Source organism: Cucurbita pepo, chromosome 6 (assembly GCF_057944985.1).
Source record: "Cucurbita pepo subsp. pepo isolate OVF chromosome 6, ASM5794498v1, whole genome shotgun sequence".
NCBI lineage: Eukaryota > Viridiplantae > Streptophyta > Magnoliopsida > Cucurbitales > Cucurbitaceae > Cucurbita > Cucurbita pepo.
Genome location: NC_141803.1, coordinates 16,472,355 through 16,488,609, shown reverse-complemented (window position 1 = coordinate 16,488,609; position 16,255 = coordinate 16,472,355). Strand labels below are relative to the sequence as shown.

The window sequence follows — 16,255 nt, the reverse complement described above, 5'->3', positions numbered from 1 at the left end:
ATATTGAGATAAAAAGAAGAGCCCGAATAATGTATAAAAAGTTGAATCATAAGACATAAAAGAACAAAGCGAGACAACCAAGAGATGTGGAAAAAGTTGAAACAAAACAACTCATCATAGGCAGTGGTTTCATTGGCTGCCATATCAAAGCTTTCATGGATAGCACATGAGAATGGATTATTATTAATCTTAGGCTGTTTTGGGTGCTTGCTCGTATGGATATCTCAAACCTTTAGCTGCCCCACTCATTGCCAATATGCTCTTCTAAAAAAGATTCTTGGAGAGTAATATTATAAGTTTTATTCCATGCATCATGTTGCATTTAATTTATTAGTTTATTTTTGTTGGGAATAAAAGGTGGTAACATTAATGAAAGAAGGTCTAACATGTTATATCAAACAAATAATAATATGAGTATTCAATGCTACGATTTGATTATTGCTTCTATCTTTATTTATGCTTAAAGTTTAAAAAGAAAAACTATGATTGAAATTCTTGTGCCAACTTATGTGGATTGGATGATCCAAATTAAAAAAATGTTTATCAAAGGCTCATAGTTTGTTTGTTTAATTATGTTTATATCTTAGTTAAGTATATAATTAAGAAATGGGTATTAGTGAGCTTGATGAAATGAGTATTAATTGATGAACAAGGAAAGCCAACTCACAATCAATTATGCCTACCTTATTAATTCCTTTGATTGATGTGTTTTGTTCGGGCTGATTACTAAATGTAGTATGGCTACTTGCCACTAAAGTTAAAAGTTTTTAACTTATTGGGTGAGGTTTCAAAATTTAGTTTTGGTTAAGTTAGATATTTGGGCGTTTCGTACGTTGCTTAAATGGAGGGTGAAGAAGGCTTACTTTCGAGACACTCGAGTCATTAATGAGATACCACTTTGAAAGAGTTAGAAATCTAATCTTGTCGTGACCTGATTTTAAAGGCTTCAAATATTGGGTTGTGATGAATAAAAGACAAATGACTAAAGCAAAAGCAAACAAACACGACGATTAAAAAACAAATCAAAATATAACACAAGTTAGTATTGTTCCGGTACAATTTCAAACAAAACATGGAATACCCAAAATACACAAATAAGACTAACGCCTTAGGACAACACTCTTTGTGTTGCGCAGATCCTGAATGCTCTCCCACCTTGATATATAGTCGGTGAACACCTGAACAAGAAATGTAGAATAGGGTAAGTATAAAAATAATTGGTAAGGAGCTTACTTGTAGGCTCTCATCGTATCCAATTTCTAGTAAGTTATCACGGACTTTTCTGTATGCTCTATGAAGTTTGGGCTACTTCTATAGCTAGCTAAGCTTTTGGGAAGGCCTTGAAATTTCGAACGATTCTCCTATTTGTCACAAATCCAATCAGGGCCTAGAAGTGAATGACCGATACAGTGAGTTGAGGCATGACCTCATTATATCTATTTGAGTATTATGACATCATTTTGTCTGGATATCATCAGTGTAAGTTTAGCTAGCGACCCTTAACATAGGACCATAAAGTCACATTGAATTTGGGGAAGTGACCTCGTGTGTCGGCCAACTACTAAGTCTAGTTGGTTCATTTCTCATCCTTATTCAACATATTTACGAAAATACGACCTTATTTAGGAGGTCTAAGGTTGTTTCCACACACTAATGGCACTCATCTGGAGCTAACTACCTTAGCTCTAGCAGCCTAATCTTAACTTAGAACACCATACATGCTTTGTTAGGGAGATAACTTATCAATCACCTAAAACATGGAATACTTAATCTAAACATTCATTAAAGCTCAATAGGGAGAGATAACGTTCATCAATCACCGGAAGCAAAAATCACAACATTCCATTCTTCTTTTTAGGCAAAAGAAAGCATTAAAAATCTCACACTAGGGGCATTTCAGTAATTTTTCATAACATACATAACATTCTCGTCCAAATTACCTTCTAGATTCCTACACATGCATATTCTAACCTAACAATCTCTAGAGTATTACTTGAAAAAAGTTTGATTGGCTACTTACTGGGGTAATGCATACCTTGTCGCGTTTGCTTTTCTACTTGTTGGGAACTCTGATTTTTCTAAAAATTCTTTAGTAGTTCTTAATTCAAGTAAAAATAAGGTCATTATTGAAATTGAGGGAAAAAAAATAGATGAATAAAAGTTGAAAGGACAAAAAAAAAAAAAAAAAAAAAAAAAAAAAAAAAAACCTAATGTGCCCTCACGCATCTCCACACGCAGTTTGAGGTCTTCCAAGTGTTCAACCCATGTGTGTGTACGTTGTCACAGTTGCACTCTTGTAGCAGTAGGAAAATGATAGGGTAGCACTTGTTCTAATCCAGCGAATAAGTCAGCGGTGTGAAAATCTAACTTTGCGGACAATCTTGACATGTCATTGAACATCGAGTCATATTTGAGCGAAAGTGTTTTATAAAACGTGAACGAGGAAATACGTTTAAAATAATTTGAAAAGAAGTTATGTTATAGGCTAAAAGTGAAAAAGCAACAACCACGACTTTGATAGAGTGTAACCTAGGTATGAAGAATTGATAGTTCTATCCCCCTATAATAGTTTTGAGGCATTTTAGCCGTAGTAGGTGCATATATGACTTTGGCGAACGGTCATACACCCTTGTATTGACATAACGAAGATAGTAAAGGCCTAACTCATAAGAAAACAAGTGAAAGAGGTTTTTATGACACCAAAGTAAAGGAGGGGTACATGAATGAATTGAGACCACATCCAAATAAGAGCGATCTTGATTATTTGATGGCTAAGAAATGATTACAAGAATTGAAATTTACTAACTATACCAACAAGGTGCACCTTCCTTTTCGATGGATCGATCATAGAAACTTCATAGTTAAGCGTGTTTTGCTAGGAACAATTCAATGTTGGGTTACCTCCTTGGAATTTTCATATGATGCATGTGAATGAGGATAAATCATGTTGGAAGGACTCATGTTGGTCTGTGGGGATATTCTTCACTCTTACAAGCAAAGAGTAAGTAACGTGAATATGTTATATAAGAATGATGGGGCCATTAGGTGTCAAGTTTGGATTCCAAATCCTAGTCCTAATCATGGCCATGAGTTGTTATCAGTGATATCCGAGTCATGCCCTTATCTTAATTTAGTCATGTCAATAGAATCCTCAAGTATCGACCAAATAAAATGTGAACCACGAAGGTATAGTCATAGTGGCTTAATTGTCGAACAAGGGCTATACTTTGTTCGAGGGCTCCAATGAAGGAGTCGAGCCTCAGTTAAGAGACGTTGTTTGAAGGCTCTAGAGAAGAGGGTCTTAAAGGAGGCTCTATGGTATACTTTGTTTGAGGGGGATTATTGGAGTCCCACATTAGCTAATTGAAGGGAGGATCATGAGTATATAAGTCAGGGGCGCTATCTCCATTGGCTAATTGAAGGGAGGATCAAAAGTAAAGCCATGAGAAGTTTTGCTCCAAGTGAACAAGACCAAACCATTTGTGGAGAGCCATTGTTCTTATCCATGGTATCAAATCTATAGGCTTATAGATTATGTAGACTAACCTATGATGTTGGCTCATAATATTTTCATGGTCTTGCAGCGAACGCTTTGTTATTGTCATATATGCCTTATTAAAGATAATGTTATTTTATTATGCTATGATTTACTATGCTCGAGTGTGAGCACTACATAATGTAGTAAGATTTACACTGTGATTGTGGAGATCTATATTCTCACGAAAGAAGGTTAGTATGCTACTGAACACTAGTATACGCATGAGAATGACTTTGCTAAGGAAGGTTAGATGCTTTAACAAGATGTCTTGAAACATAGAAAAACAATGTGGCATGACAAGGGAGGTGAAATGGATGTATCCACGTATACTAGTAAATTACTTCAAATGAAAACGATCAAGTAGGCTTGGTAGACAGTAAGATTCTATACGTTTTATGGACATTGAGAGTGGTAGATGAAGGTAAATTTCAACCCTACGAAGCACATAATTATGAAATCATAGCATTGGTATGAACCAGGAAAAGAAAGATTTAGGCTTGCCAAAGAGAAATTTTATAAGCTAATACCATGAAAGTTCAATCATTTTATACTTGAATTAATTTGTAATTTTCGTGCTTGCTTTTAATAGAAATTAATTTTTAGAAGTAATAAATGTTAGGATCGCTCAACAATGCATACACTCGATCAAGATGAACCCAAAGAACCGAAGAGAGAAAATTGAAGGAGTAATATTAGCTAAAAACTTATTGATAACTTAGGTACGTAACAAGAGAGAATACAGAGAATGAAGTATATTTTAAAAGCAATTGTCTGGTTTGAGTTTATTAAACAGTTTTAACAACCTACTAAATATAATCTACCATATATATCTCAACCGGATGTCAACCGTATATCTAGAAGATATTTTATTATAAATAGGCATTAGGCTCCATATCCCAACCACGTAGGAGAATGATCCCATCAAGAATTTCATTATCAACCGTGCACCATGCCAATTAAGGCTTTGCACAACCTCAATGTTCCAACATCAACACATTTTGTCAACATGTTTGCTAGATTCTTTGCACACTCTATCTTCTCCAAATACACCACCATGTTCCACTAACCTCCAAGTGAAATGGTCTCCCATGCTGCCTTTGCGAATTCTTCTCTACCAACTTGAGAAGAACGTCCTACAAGACTGCTTAGTAGATGATGGCAAGAGCCCTCTTGTTCCTTACGCTCCTCAACATCACCATGCTCGATGGCATCCCACACGCCTTATGCCTGTAAGTTGACACACATCTTTATCAACCATGCTGCATAGTTATTTTTTGTGAATAACAAGTACTATAACATTACACTCCCCTCCTTTCCGCTCTTTATCATCGTCATATCTCCTCCAACGACTTTCTGTGATGACGACACTTATTTCGACATCCTAACTCTGATACCAAATATTTCAATCATGACCATATCCAACACTATTTTCGACAAACCCTAAACTAAGTAGGGTAATCTTAGGTTAAGTCTCTATTTTGTTTTGTAATCTTCCTATTCCATACTTCTTATTTGTGATGTAACACTCTTAAATAAACAAAACTATAAACAAAAATTATAAACTTTATATCTTTATAAATTTAATCTATCACAAGAAATTAAAAATTTTAATTTGAAAAACTTTATATCTTTACATTAAAATATTTATAAATATAAACTTTATATCCTTGTGCCTGTGAATTGATACGCATCTTTATCAACCATGCTGCTTAGTTATTTTTAGTGAGTAACAGGTACTATAGCGTTACACTCCCCTCCTTTCCACTCTTTATCATCGTCATATCTTCTCCAACGACTTTCTGTGGTGACAACATTTATTACAACATCCAAACTCTGATACCAAATACTTCAATCGTGGGCCATATCCAACACTATTGTCGACAAACCCTAAACTAAGTAAGGTAATCTTAGGTTAAGTCTATTTTGTTTTGTAATCTAGTTCTTATCTGTGATCTAACACTCTTAATTGGAAAAAGTAGGGTAAGAGTCATCATGTCCTTACGCTCTTCAACATCACCATGCTTGATGGCATCCCACACGCCTTATGCCTGTAAGTTGACACATCTTTATCAACTATGTTGCATAGTTATTTTTCATAGGTAACAGGTACTATAGCGTTACACTCCCTTCCTTTCCGCTCTTTATCATCATCATATCCCTCCGACGACTTTCTGTGGTGACGACATTTGTTTCGACATCCTAACTCTAATACCAAATACTTCAATCGTGGGCCATATCCAACACTATTGTCGACAAACCCTAAACTAAGTAGGGTAATCTTAGGTTAAGTCTATTTTGTTTTGTAATCTAGTTCTTATCTGTGATGTAACACTCTTAATTGGAAAAAGTAGGGTAAGAGCCATCCTGTCCTTACGCTCTTCAACATCACCATGCTTGATGGCATCCCACACGCCTTATGCCTGTAAGTTGACACATCTTTATCAACTATGTTGCATAGTTATTTTTCATGGGTAACAGGTACTATAGCGTTACACTTCCTTCCTTTCCGCTCTTTATCATCATCATATCCCTCCAACGACTTTCTGTGGTGACGACATTTGTTTCGACATCCTAACTCTAATACCAAATACTTCAATCGTGGGCCATATCCAACACTATTGTCGACAAACCCTAAACTAAGTAGGGTAATCTTAGGTTAAGTCTATTTTGTTTTGTAATCTAGTTCTTATCTGTGATGTAACACTCTTAATTGGAAAAAGTAGGGTAAGAGCCATCCTGTCCTTACGCTCTTCAACATCACCATGCTTGATGGCATCCCACACGCCTTATGCCTGTAAGTTGACACATCTTTATCAACTATGTTGCATAGTTATTTTTCATGGGTAACAGGTACTATAGCGTTACACTCCCTTCCTTTCCGCTCTTTATCATCATCATATCCCTCCGACGACTTTCTGTGGTGACGACATTTGTTTCGACATCCTAACTCTAATACCAAATACTTCAATCGTGGGCCATATCCAACACTATTGTCGACAAACCCTAAACTAAGTAGGGTAATCTTAGGTCAAGTCTCAATTTTGTTTTGTAATCTAGTTCTTATTTGTGATGCAACACTCTTAATTTGAGAAAGTAGGCTTTTCCAAGACAATAACAATGAACAATGGGAGAATCAAATGTTGGGAAGATGGGATTGGTCAATAAATAAAAAAAGGAATTTCACTCATTGGGCTTATAGTGGGAGAGAGAGAGAGAGAGAGAAAGAAGAAAAAACAATGGAAAAGAAAGTTGGTGACTTTAGAGATTCAAAGATGAGAGTTATAATAAAATAAAAGAAAAAGAAACCATAGTGATGGATAAAGGTAAACTTAGTAAATTAAATTACCGACCAAATTATATTCTTTGAGACATTAAAAACAATGAAAGAAGTTATATAAAGGGTTTTGAATCCCATTAGATTGGTTTAAGGGTTTGTGAGTTTGAGAGGTTAAGAGAAGTAGAGATATTGCATTGACCGGAAGCTAGTTCAAACTAGTGGAAGGTTGGGTGCAGAGCAGCTGCTGCAGAGTTCAAGAAATTGGTTGAAATGGCTCGTGGGAAGGTTCAATTGAAGAGGATTGAGAACCCTGTGCACAGGCAAGTGACGTTCTGTAAGCGCCGAGCTGGGCTGCTTAAGAAGGCTAAGGAGCTGTCTGTGTTGTGCGATGCTGAAATTGGAGTCTTCATTTTCTCCGCCCATGGAAAGCTCTATGAACTCGCCACTAAAGGGTATTGCTTTTTCTTATTATCTTGTTCATCTTTGTTTTTTTAGCTCCAAATGTGTTAAAAAGCTAGGACGTTTGGTGGAGAGTATAATGTTTCGGTCAGTTAAGCTATGTTCAAGTTGATTTTTTTTTTTCTTTTATAAAAGTTCAAGCCCACCGAGAGCAGATAGAATGTTTCGTTCTCCTCTGCAACCGATATGGAATCTCATAATCCACCTTCCTTCGGGGGCCACCGTTCTTGCTATGATACCATTTGTAATAGCCGAAGCCCACTGCTAACAGATATGGTTCTATTTGGATTTTTTCTTTTGGGTTTCCCCTTACCGTTTTTAAAACGCGTCTGCTAGGGAGAGATTTCTACAACCTTATAAAAAATACTTGATCTCCTCCCCAACCGATGAGGGATCTCACAATCCACCCTCCTTCGAGGTCCAGCGTCCTCGCTTGCATTCGTTCCCTTCTCCAATCGACGTGGGACCCCTCCAATTCACCTCCTTTCGGGGCCCAACGTTCTTACTAGCACACCGCCTCGTTTCCATCCCCTTTCAGGGCTCAGCCTCCTCGCTGACATATCGCCCCGTGTTTGGCTCTAATACCATTTGTAACAAGATAAGTCCACCGCTATCAGATATTATCTTCTTTGGGTTTTCCCTTTCGAGTTTCCCCTTACGCTTTTTAAAACACGTCTGATAGGGACAGGTTTCCACACCCTTCTAAAAAATACTTGTTCTCCTCTCAACGGACATGGAATCTCACAATTTCTATATTTTGTTTTTTTGTTTAATTCAACTCATATTAGGATTGGTTTCGAATTTCTAACCTTTTCGTCAAGAGCATAATACTTGGACCAAGTAAACCTCTATCTTTTGAGTAAGAGTGAATACAGGTTGGGTTGAGAGAATCTTTTAAACCAACCCGAAATTTCGAGTTAGTTGGGTTGGTGTCCCGAGCAACTCGAATATAGCTCACAACCTAACTCAACGCACCTAGATTAGATTGGGTTGTAAATTATTTTACATTAATGACTAAAATCTCATAAAATTCAAATATTAAATATTCATAAGTCACAAAGCATCACTATCATCGATTACAAACTTCAAATATTCTTAATTTTCATAACAATCTTAAAAGTAGAGTATGATAGAGTACGATTGTAATCTTATTTTTCACGTCGTAACGGAAAAAATGTTAACTCAGCTAACCAACCTGAATGTTTTCTATTTTCTTATTATTCAATTCAATTTAAACTGAACAATCTAACACAACCCAACTTTAAACGATCCAGATTGATGGAGTTACAGATCATATAAACACTTCTAGTTTTAAATATTGGTTTGATCTCCCTTATTTAAATGTGGGAGTACAGAACCATGCAAGGGCTTATTGAAAGGTACATGAACCACACCAATGGGAGTCAGCCACCAGAGCCACCCATAGACAACCAAACCCTGGTACTCTCTTTTTCTTTCTCTTAATTTTTTTATTTATTTTATTTTTAGATGTGACAAAAGCTGATTAAACAACTAAATAATCTCCGTGATTAAACAACTAAATAATTCCGGTTTTTTCTCTCGCTCTTAACTGGGGTAGAGATGAGAGTAGGGAATATAATCTCGTCTCCGATTCCATTTATGAAAAAAAATGTTTTCTACTCTCTCCCATCGTTCGTCTAAACGAGGAATCCCTTCCCCGTTCGGACGAGTCCTTGCAAGACAGGTTAAGGGCAGGTTCTTACCGATAAAATCGACATCTCTATTTATGATTTAGTAATGATGACTATCTTTTAGATACATTATTTTATTTCATGAATTGAGAAGTGTGGTAGAAAGCACTACACAGCTAAAGAAATTATAAATAAAAAGCTGAAACTTTTTCTTTCTTTTACACAAAGTTATCAAAAGGGATCCTTGATTATTTAACAAATGACTTGGTTAATTAGGTCTCCATTATAGTTGTTAGGGTTAGAGTGTAAAGTCATGTATGATACAAAATAGAAGATATTTCATTTTAATCATATAAACATTTTAAATAGAAAACACCCAACTTAGCTCTAAGGCGTTCAAGTAGCTTCTAATCGAAAACTCTTTCCAAGTTCAACCAAACAATACGAAAAGAGAGGCCTTGGAACCCGATGATGAGCCATATGTGGCAACCAAAGGTGAACATGCATAAGAGAGAATGTTGCATGAGAGAGATCGAGGACTAATCAAGAGAGAGACGAATTGCATTTAACGAAAACATGAGGAGAGTGACGCTATGCACGACAACCTAACATTAGAGGAGGGTTGAGCTGGGACAGATCAAGGGTATTGGGTGAAAGAGTCAACTGAGAAAGAAACCTAAGCAAGAGGAGTCTGACAATGAGAGCGAGACTGAGAGAAGTTGAGATGGGTGAGTAGAGATGTCTATCTAACTTGGGTTTAAATAGAAAATGGATGAAAGAGTCGAAGAGAGATTTTTCTCCATTAGTAAATGGGAACGAGGGACGGGATTATATTCTCCACCCTAACCTCACTCCAATTCCTGTCCCACCCTACCCCACTTTTATATATAATATTTAAAGATAAAGATTTAGATATAGATATTTTACAAAAAGCAAGTTTTGATTCTAGAAAGAGCAAACTGTATTAGTCTCGAGAGTAATTGTGCCCGAACACATAGTTCACGTACAATTTCAAAATTGCTCGACCCTTTTTCCTGTATTTGTGTCCTATATAACCGATATATGACTCAACTCGTAAAATTTTATGGATATAATACTATTATATCATGGTTAATATTATTATGTCTTGATTAAAGTTATTTACATAAATGCATGGCTATCTAGGAAGTAAAGGAGGAGGTCAACAGGCTGAAACAAGAAATTGAAGTCCTAAAGGGTCTGAGGTATAAAGATTTCTTATTCGAATAGTTCAATTAATAGATCTTTTGATCGATGTTATGATATCATAAATACTTAATCTTCATTCAGGTTGATAAGACAAAACATATCCATCATAGTTTAATTAATGGTTCCATGCATATCCTAGGTTTTAAGAAAAAAAACATGTTTGCATGTTTGTGTCATGTCATGTTTTATCTTCTGTCGATATTCATAGTTCTTAAGTTGTGTACATCGATAGCATTGATTATGAAAAAACACTATCGAATGTGTATATATATATATAGGAATGCTTTAGGAGGAGGAGGAGTGGAAGGAATAAGGACATTGGATGAGCTTGATATGCTTGAGAAGCAACTTGAGATTTGGATATGTCAAGTGCGTTCTACAAAGGTATGCTTTCAAAACAAACCAAACCAAAAAGTCTCTATCTTTTGGTCACTTTGATGTGTTCTTATAGGCATTGAAATTAATTGACCTTTGTGATGCAGATGAAGTTCATGTGTGAAGAGATTGATGCATTGAGGAACCAGGTTCATTTTTTTTTTTTTTTTTTTTTTTTTTTTGGCTTAATTTGTGTTATTTAGTTGATTAGGAATCAAATTGGGAAATAAAAAATGGGTTTGAGAAGAAAATGAACATTAATGGCCATCGTCGACCATGAATGTTCACCGACGATGACCGTTAACCACCACCCACTACTGGAGACTAACGACTAAGGGCTCGGGATTGGAAATTTATGATAGGCAACTGATGACTAGTAGTAAGTGATTGAGGACAGTGGCTTGTGATCGGGCCAGGAGTCTATTAACCCGTGACCACTTTGGTGACTAGTAGTCAATGACTGAAATCGAGACTAGGGATAGGCAATCAACTGTTGAGGATTGTTGGGAGAGGAGTTCCACATTGGCCAATTAAGGGATTGATTATGAGTTTATAAGTAGGGAATACATGTCCATTGGTATGAGACCTTTTAGGAAAACTAAAAATAAAGTCATGAGAACTTATGCTTAAAGTGCGCAATATCATACTATTATGGAGGTTCGTGGTTCCTAACATGATATTAGAGTCATGCTCTTAACTTAGCCATGTCAATAGAATCCTCAAATGTCGAACAAAAGAAGTTGTGAGCCTCGAAGGTGTAGTCAAAAGTGATTAAAGTGTCAAACAAATGGTGTATTATGTTCGAGGGCTTCAGAGGAGGAGTCGAGCCTCGATCAAGGAGAGGATGTCCGAGGGATCCATAGGCCTGAGGTAAGGCTCTATGGTGTATTTTGTTCGAGGGGGAGGATTATTGGGAGAGGAGTCCCACATTGGCTAATGAAGGGGTTGATCATGGGTTCTTAAATAAGAATACTCTCCATTAGATAATACCATGAGAACTTATGCTCAAAGTAGATAATATAATACCATTGTAGAGGTTCGTGGTTCCTAACATCAATAACCACCACCCAAGGATCTATTAACTAGTGACCAGTTGTTGGTTTTGGTCATCACCCTCAAACGATCACCACTGTCACTAGAGTGGTCATTGATTACGTGTCATTGTTCTCGATCACAAGTAATTGATTGTTGATCCCAAGTCCTCAGTCCAAATCATTGGAGTGGCAAATAGTCAGTAATCTAGTCGTTATCGATCATTCGTTGTTAATCCTCGGTCCTAGTTATTTGTCACTAGTCTCTTATCCATGGTCCTAATTGTTGGCCATTGGTTGTTGATTCAAGTCGTAGGTAAAAAATTCTCGATATTCGTCAACAATAATTGGTAGTTGGTGGCAAGACAAAGGAATGTGGACCAACGATTAGCAACGACCACCCCCTTTGGGGTCCAGCGTCCTTGTTGGCACACCGCCTCGTGTGGACCCCCTTGGGGGCTCAGCGTCCTTGCTGGTAAATCGTCCGGTGTATGGCTCTAATACCATTTGTAGCGGCCCAAGCCTACCGCTAGCAGATATTGTCCTCTTTGGGCTTTCACTTTTGGACTTCCCCTCAAGGTTTTTAAAATGCGTCTGCTAGAGAGAAGTTTCCACACTCTTATAAAGAATACTTCGTTCTCCTCCCCAACCAACGTGCTCGCTGACAATCATTCCCTTCTCCAATCAATGTGGGACCCCCTAATCCACCCTCCCTCCTTTGATTCTTTGGGACCTAACGTCCTTGTTGGTAGACCGCCTCGTGTCCACCCTCTTCAGAGCTCAGCTCCTTGCTGGCATGTCGTCCAGTGTATGACTCTGATACCATTTGTAACGCCCCATGCCCACCGCTAGGAGATATTATCTTCTTTGGGCTTTCCCTTTTGGACTTCCCTTCTAGATTTTAAAACACCTCTGTTAAGCAGAAGTTTCCACATCTTTATAAATAATACTTTGTTCTCCTCCCAACGATGTGAGATCTCACATCGATGGAGTGATTGCTACCCACAATCCTTGGCCACAGTCGCTAGTCGTATGTCCTCAGTCTTAGTTGCTAGTTATCGATCCTTGATCTCGGTTATTAATCACTGATTCCTAAACCCAATTGCCAATGACCAAGGTTGGAGATCGAGGACCAAGACCAACGATTACTAGCAAGTGACAAAGGATTGAGACCAACGACAAACAATTAGTGACCAGGGTTCGTGATTAGTAACTAACTCTAGCAACTACTCAAATTTGAAATTATTAGTTCATTATGACATTAATAGAGTTACTTCTAGTGTTGGAACAAATTTATCAATAAACTTATGGAACAAATTTTTATTAAGAAAATGTTTACAAAAACATATATTTCCTAAAAAAATTTCTTTATGTTTTAAAGGAACTCATACTGAAAGCTGCCAACAAGTATCTTCACGATAAGGTAATCAACTCGAACATCAATAACTAAATTGTTATTTTCTTAAAAGCGGTAACGTATGAACTTTAATGTATTTGCAGATGGAGGAAAACATTTGCAACACAACTAACATTGAAGCTGTGAATATTACCAACTGTCAATATCCACTAACTATACAGGATGAGTTATTTCAGCTTTGCACTTAAGTTAGCCGCTAGAAAAGCATATGTTATATGTTTTAATGTAAAGACATGAGGACATCTATGTAGCTACTTACCTGTGTGAGGTTGAGGTTGCTGTTTTACTACTTTTAGCAGACTTTAACGTTGTTTTTATGCAAATAATGACAATGCATGTACATTGCTAATTGCATTGTCGGCAATGATGATTAGTGTCATCATTATCAAGTTTGTCACTCTTTTCTTTTGTAATATTACTATCCATGCCATAGTTTTCCCAATAAATTTTTTATTTGAATGTCGTACCATTTTTAAATCGATTTAAAAGATTTTGTGAAATATGGATGACGAAAAAGCACTAATTTCGAAAGAATTAAGCCCTAATCGAGATAGGTAGTTTACTAGACTACTTATTTGAACTTTGCCCGTAGGATAGTATCGAATGTACTTAAAGACCACGTTGCAAGGAAGAAGTAGAAACGGAGTTCTTACCTTTTGGTAGACTATGGAGCAAGTTATCGTCTTCTAAAGTTGATTGAAAGTTGTTTTCTTGGTCGGAGTAAACCCAAAGGAAGTTGTTATTGGGTAGGACGATCGGGACCTTTTTAGGTCACGACTTCTTCATGAAAATTCTCCCTTGTATATCTTGTTAGATAAAACCTTTGTTTTTCCTTATTTAGATTCACACGTTTACTTTTAATTCTCCGTTTCACCATTTGACAAACACGTCGAATGGATTCGTGACAAACACGTCGAATGGATTACCGAATTCTTAGATCTCGAATGGATTACCGAATTCTTAGATCGCAATTTTCTAGGAAGTGGCACAGATTCAGATTGCAATTTTGTAGGAAGTGGCACAGATTCAGATTGCAATTTTGTAGGAAGTGGCACAGATTCATTGGCCACTCTCCACCCATTTTTAGTATAGGTTATATTTAAATAGGAAATCTGTTTAGAAGATTTGAAAACCTGATTTTGAAGAGCAGTCAAACTTTGATCAGTCAAACTTTGAGTCCTTCTCTCTCTTATTTTAAGCATTTTATCTTTCTTCCAACAAACTACTGCCGACAATTTCCTCTGAGAAAGGATTTCCCTGGCCGATTATCGAAATCCAACAAGTGGTATCCAAGTTGAAGCCATCGGTGGATATCATTGCGGAGGAGCCATCCTATCAACAATTAAGTTGAATAGCTCAAGTGGTTAGAGTGTCGACCTAACAACACACAGGTCTTAGGTTCGAGTAGAAGAAGATGCAAAGTGCGAAAATAAGCAAATCGTGGGGTCCTCCATCCCGAGCAGGCTCGCTCAATCCTCCACGCCGCTGCCAAGTGCCGGCATCTCCATCACCACCACGAAGAGGCCCCGACGTCGTGATGACGGGCGTCGAGGTGTTGTTGAACGAGTGATCAGGGAGACAACGACTGCCGTCGTTCAGTATCCGATATTGACAAGGTCCAACTATAACGAGTTGGCCTTGTTGATGCGCGTCAACCTACAGGCGCAAGTGGTATCGAGCCAGAGGAAGGAGAAACAATCGAGTACCGGGAGGATCGGCTGGCGTTCGCCGCCATATTACGATCTGTGCCCGCCCCCAGAGATGCTGGCTTCTCTTTCCACCAAACGCACCGCACAATCGGCCTGGGAGGGAATGCAAAGGCGGTAAGAAACCGTGGAAATCTCGACGGCGCATGCACGGGAAAAAGAGGCGAATCAAAAGAAGGAGGAGTCGACTGATGACGGGCCAATCCAGTGCTCGTACTGTGGGAAGAGAGGTCACCTGAGCAAGAATTGCTGGAGCAAGCTCAAGAACGAGGAGACGGCCGAAAAGGCCCATGTGGCTCAATCCGAGGAGGATGAGCCGGCCCTTTTCATGGTGACTGCATCCCGTCGGGTCGGTGTACACCGGCGAGAGCAATGGGGTCCTCCTCCAGCCGCAAAGGCGGTAAGAAACCGTGGAAATCTCGACGGCGCATGCACGGGAAAGAGGCGGATCAAAAGAAGGAGGAGTTGACTGATGACGCGCCAATCCATCAATCCGAGGAGGATGAGCCGGCCCTTTTCATGGTGACTGCATCCCGTCGGGTCGGTGTACACCGGCGAGAGCAACGGGGTCCTCCTCCAGCCGCAAAGGCGGTAAGAAACCGTGGAAATCTCGACGGCACATGCACGGGAAAGAGGCGGATCAAAAGAAGGAGGAGTTGACTGATGACGCGCCAATCCAGTGCTCGTACTGTGGGAAGAGAGGTCACCTGAGCAAGAATTTTTCATGGTGACTGCATCCCGTCGGGTCGGTGTACACCGGCGAGAGCAACGGGGTCCTCCTCCAGCCGCAAAGGCGGTAAGAAACCGTGGAAATCTCGACGGCGGATCAAAAGAAGGAGGAGTTGACTGATGACGCGCCAATCCAGTGCTCGTACTGTGGGAAGAGAGGTCACCTGAGCAAGAATTGCTGGAGCAAGCTCAAGAACAAGAAGACGGCCGAAAAGGCCCATGTGGCTCAATCCGAGGAGGATGAGCCGGCCCTTTTCATGGTGACTGCATCAGTCCTACCTGACGTCGAACCCGTGGAAGAGCTCCCCAAATCCACAGAGGTAATCGACGACGACATAACTGCTCCGGTGAGCGTCGAACCCGTGTGGGAAGAGCTCCAACTGTGCATAACAAATGCACCGGCTGGGGAGCCAATTCGACTGAGGGAGGAGCGAGAATTGCTGGAGCAAGCTCAAGAACAAGAAGACGGCCGAAAAGGCCCATGTGGCTCAATCCGAGGAGGATGAGCCGGCCCTTTTCATGGTGACTGCATCAGTCCTACCTGACGTCGAACCCGTGGAAGAGCTCCCCAAATCCACAGAGGTAATCGACGACGACATAACTGCTCCGGTGAGCGTCGAACCCGTGTGGGAAGAGCTCCAACTGTGCATAACAAATGCACCGGCTGGGGAGCCAATTCGACTGAGGGAGGAGCGAGTGCTCGCTCAAATCGGCGAAAGAGGCGAGCAGCAAGAGCACCAACGATGGGTCCTCGACACGAGGGCAACAAACCATATGACTCGCTCAAATCGGCGAAAGAGGCGAGCAGCAAGAGCACCAACGATGGGTCCTCGACACGAGGGCA

At 39.2% G+C, this 16,255-nt stretch overlaps 1 protein-coding gene across 1 annotated transcript; it reads left to right on the top strand.

Moving 5' to 3' along the window:
- The first annotated feature begins 6,937 nt into the window (after nucleotides 1-6,937).
- On the top strand, nucleotides 6,938-13,445 carry AGL12 (AGAMOUS-like 12). Its single transcript, XM_023680573.2, has 7 exons — nucleotides 6,938-7,267; nucleotides 8,630-8,714; nucleotides 10,091-10,149; nucleotides 10,432-10,537; nucleotides 10,636-10,677; nucleotides 12,941-12,982; nucleotides 13,060-13,445. The coding sequence occupies exons 1-7, from the start codon at nucleotides 7,086-7,088 to the stop codon at nucleotides 13,162-13,164; spliced, it is 621 nt and encodes a 206-aa protein (XP_023536341.1). The 5' UTR covers nucleotides 6,938-7,085; the 3' UTR covers nucleotides 13,165-13,445.
- Nucleotides 13,446-16,255: the final 2,810 nt, after the last annotated feature.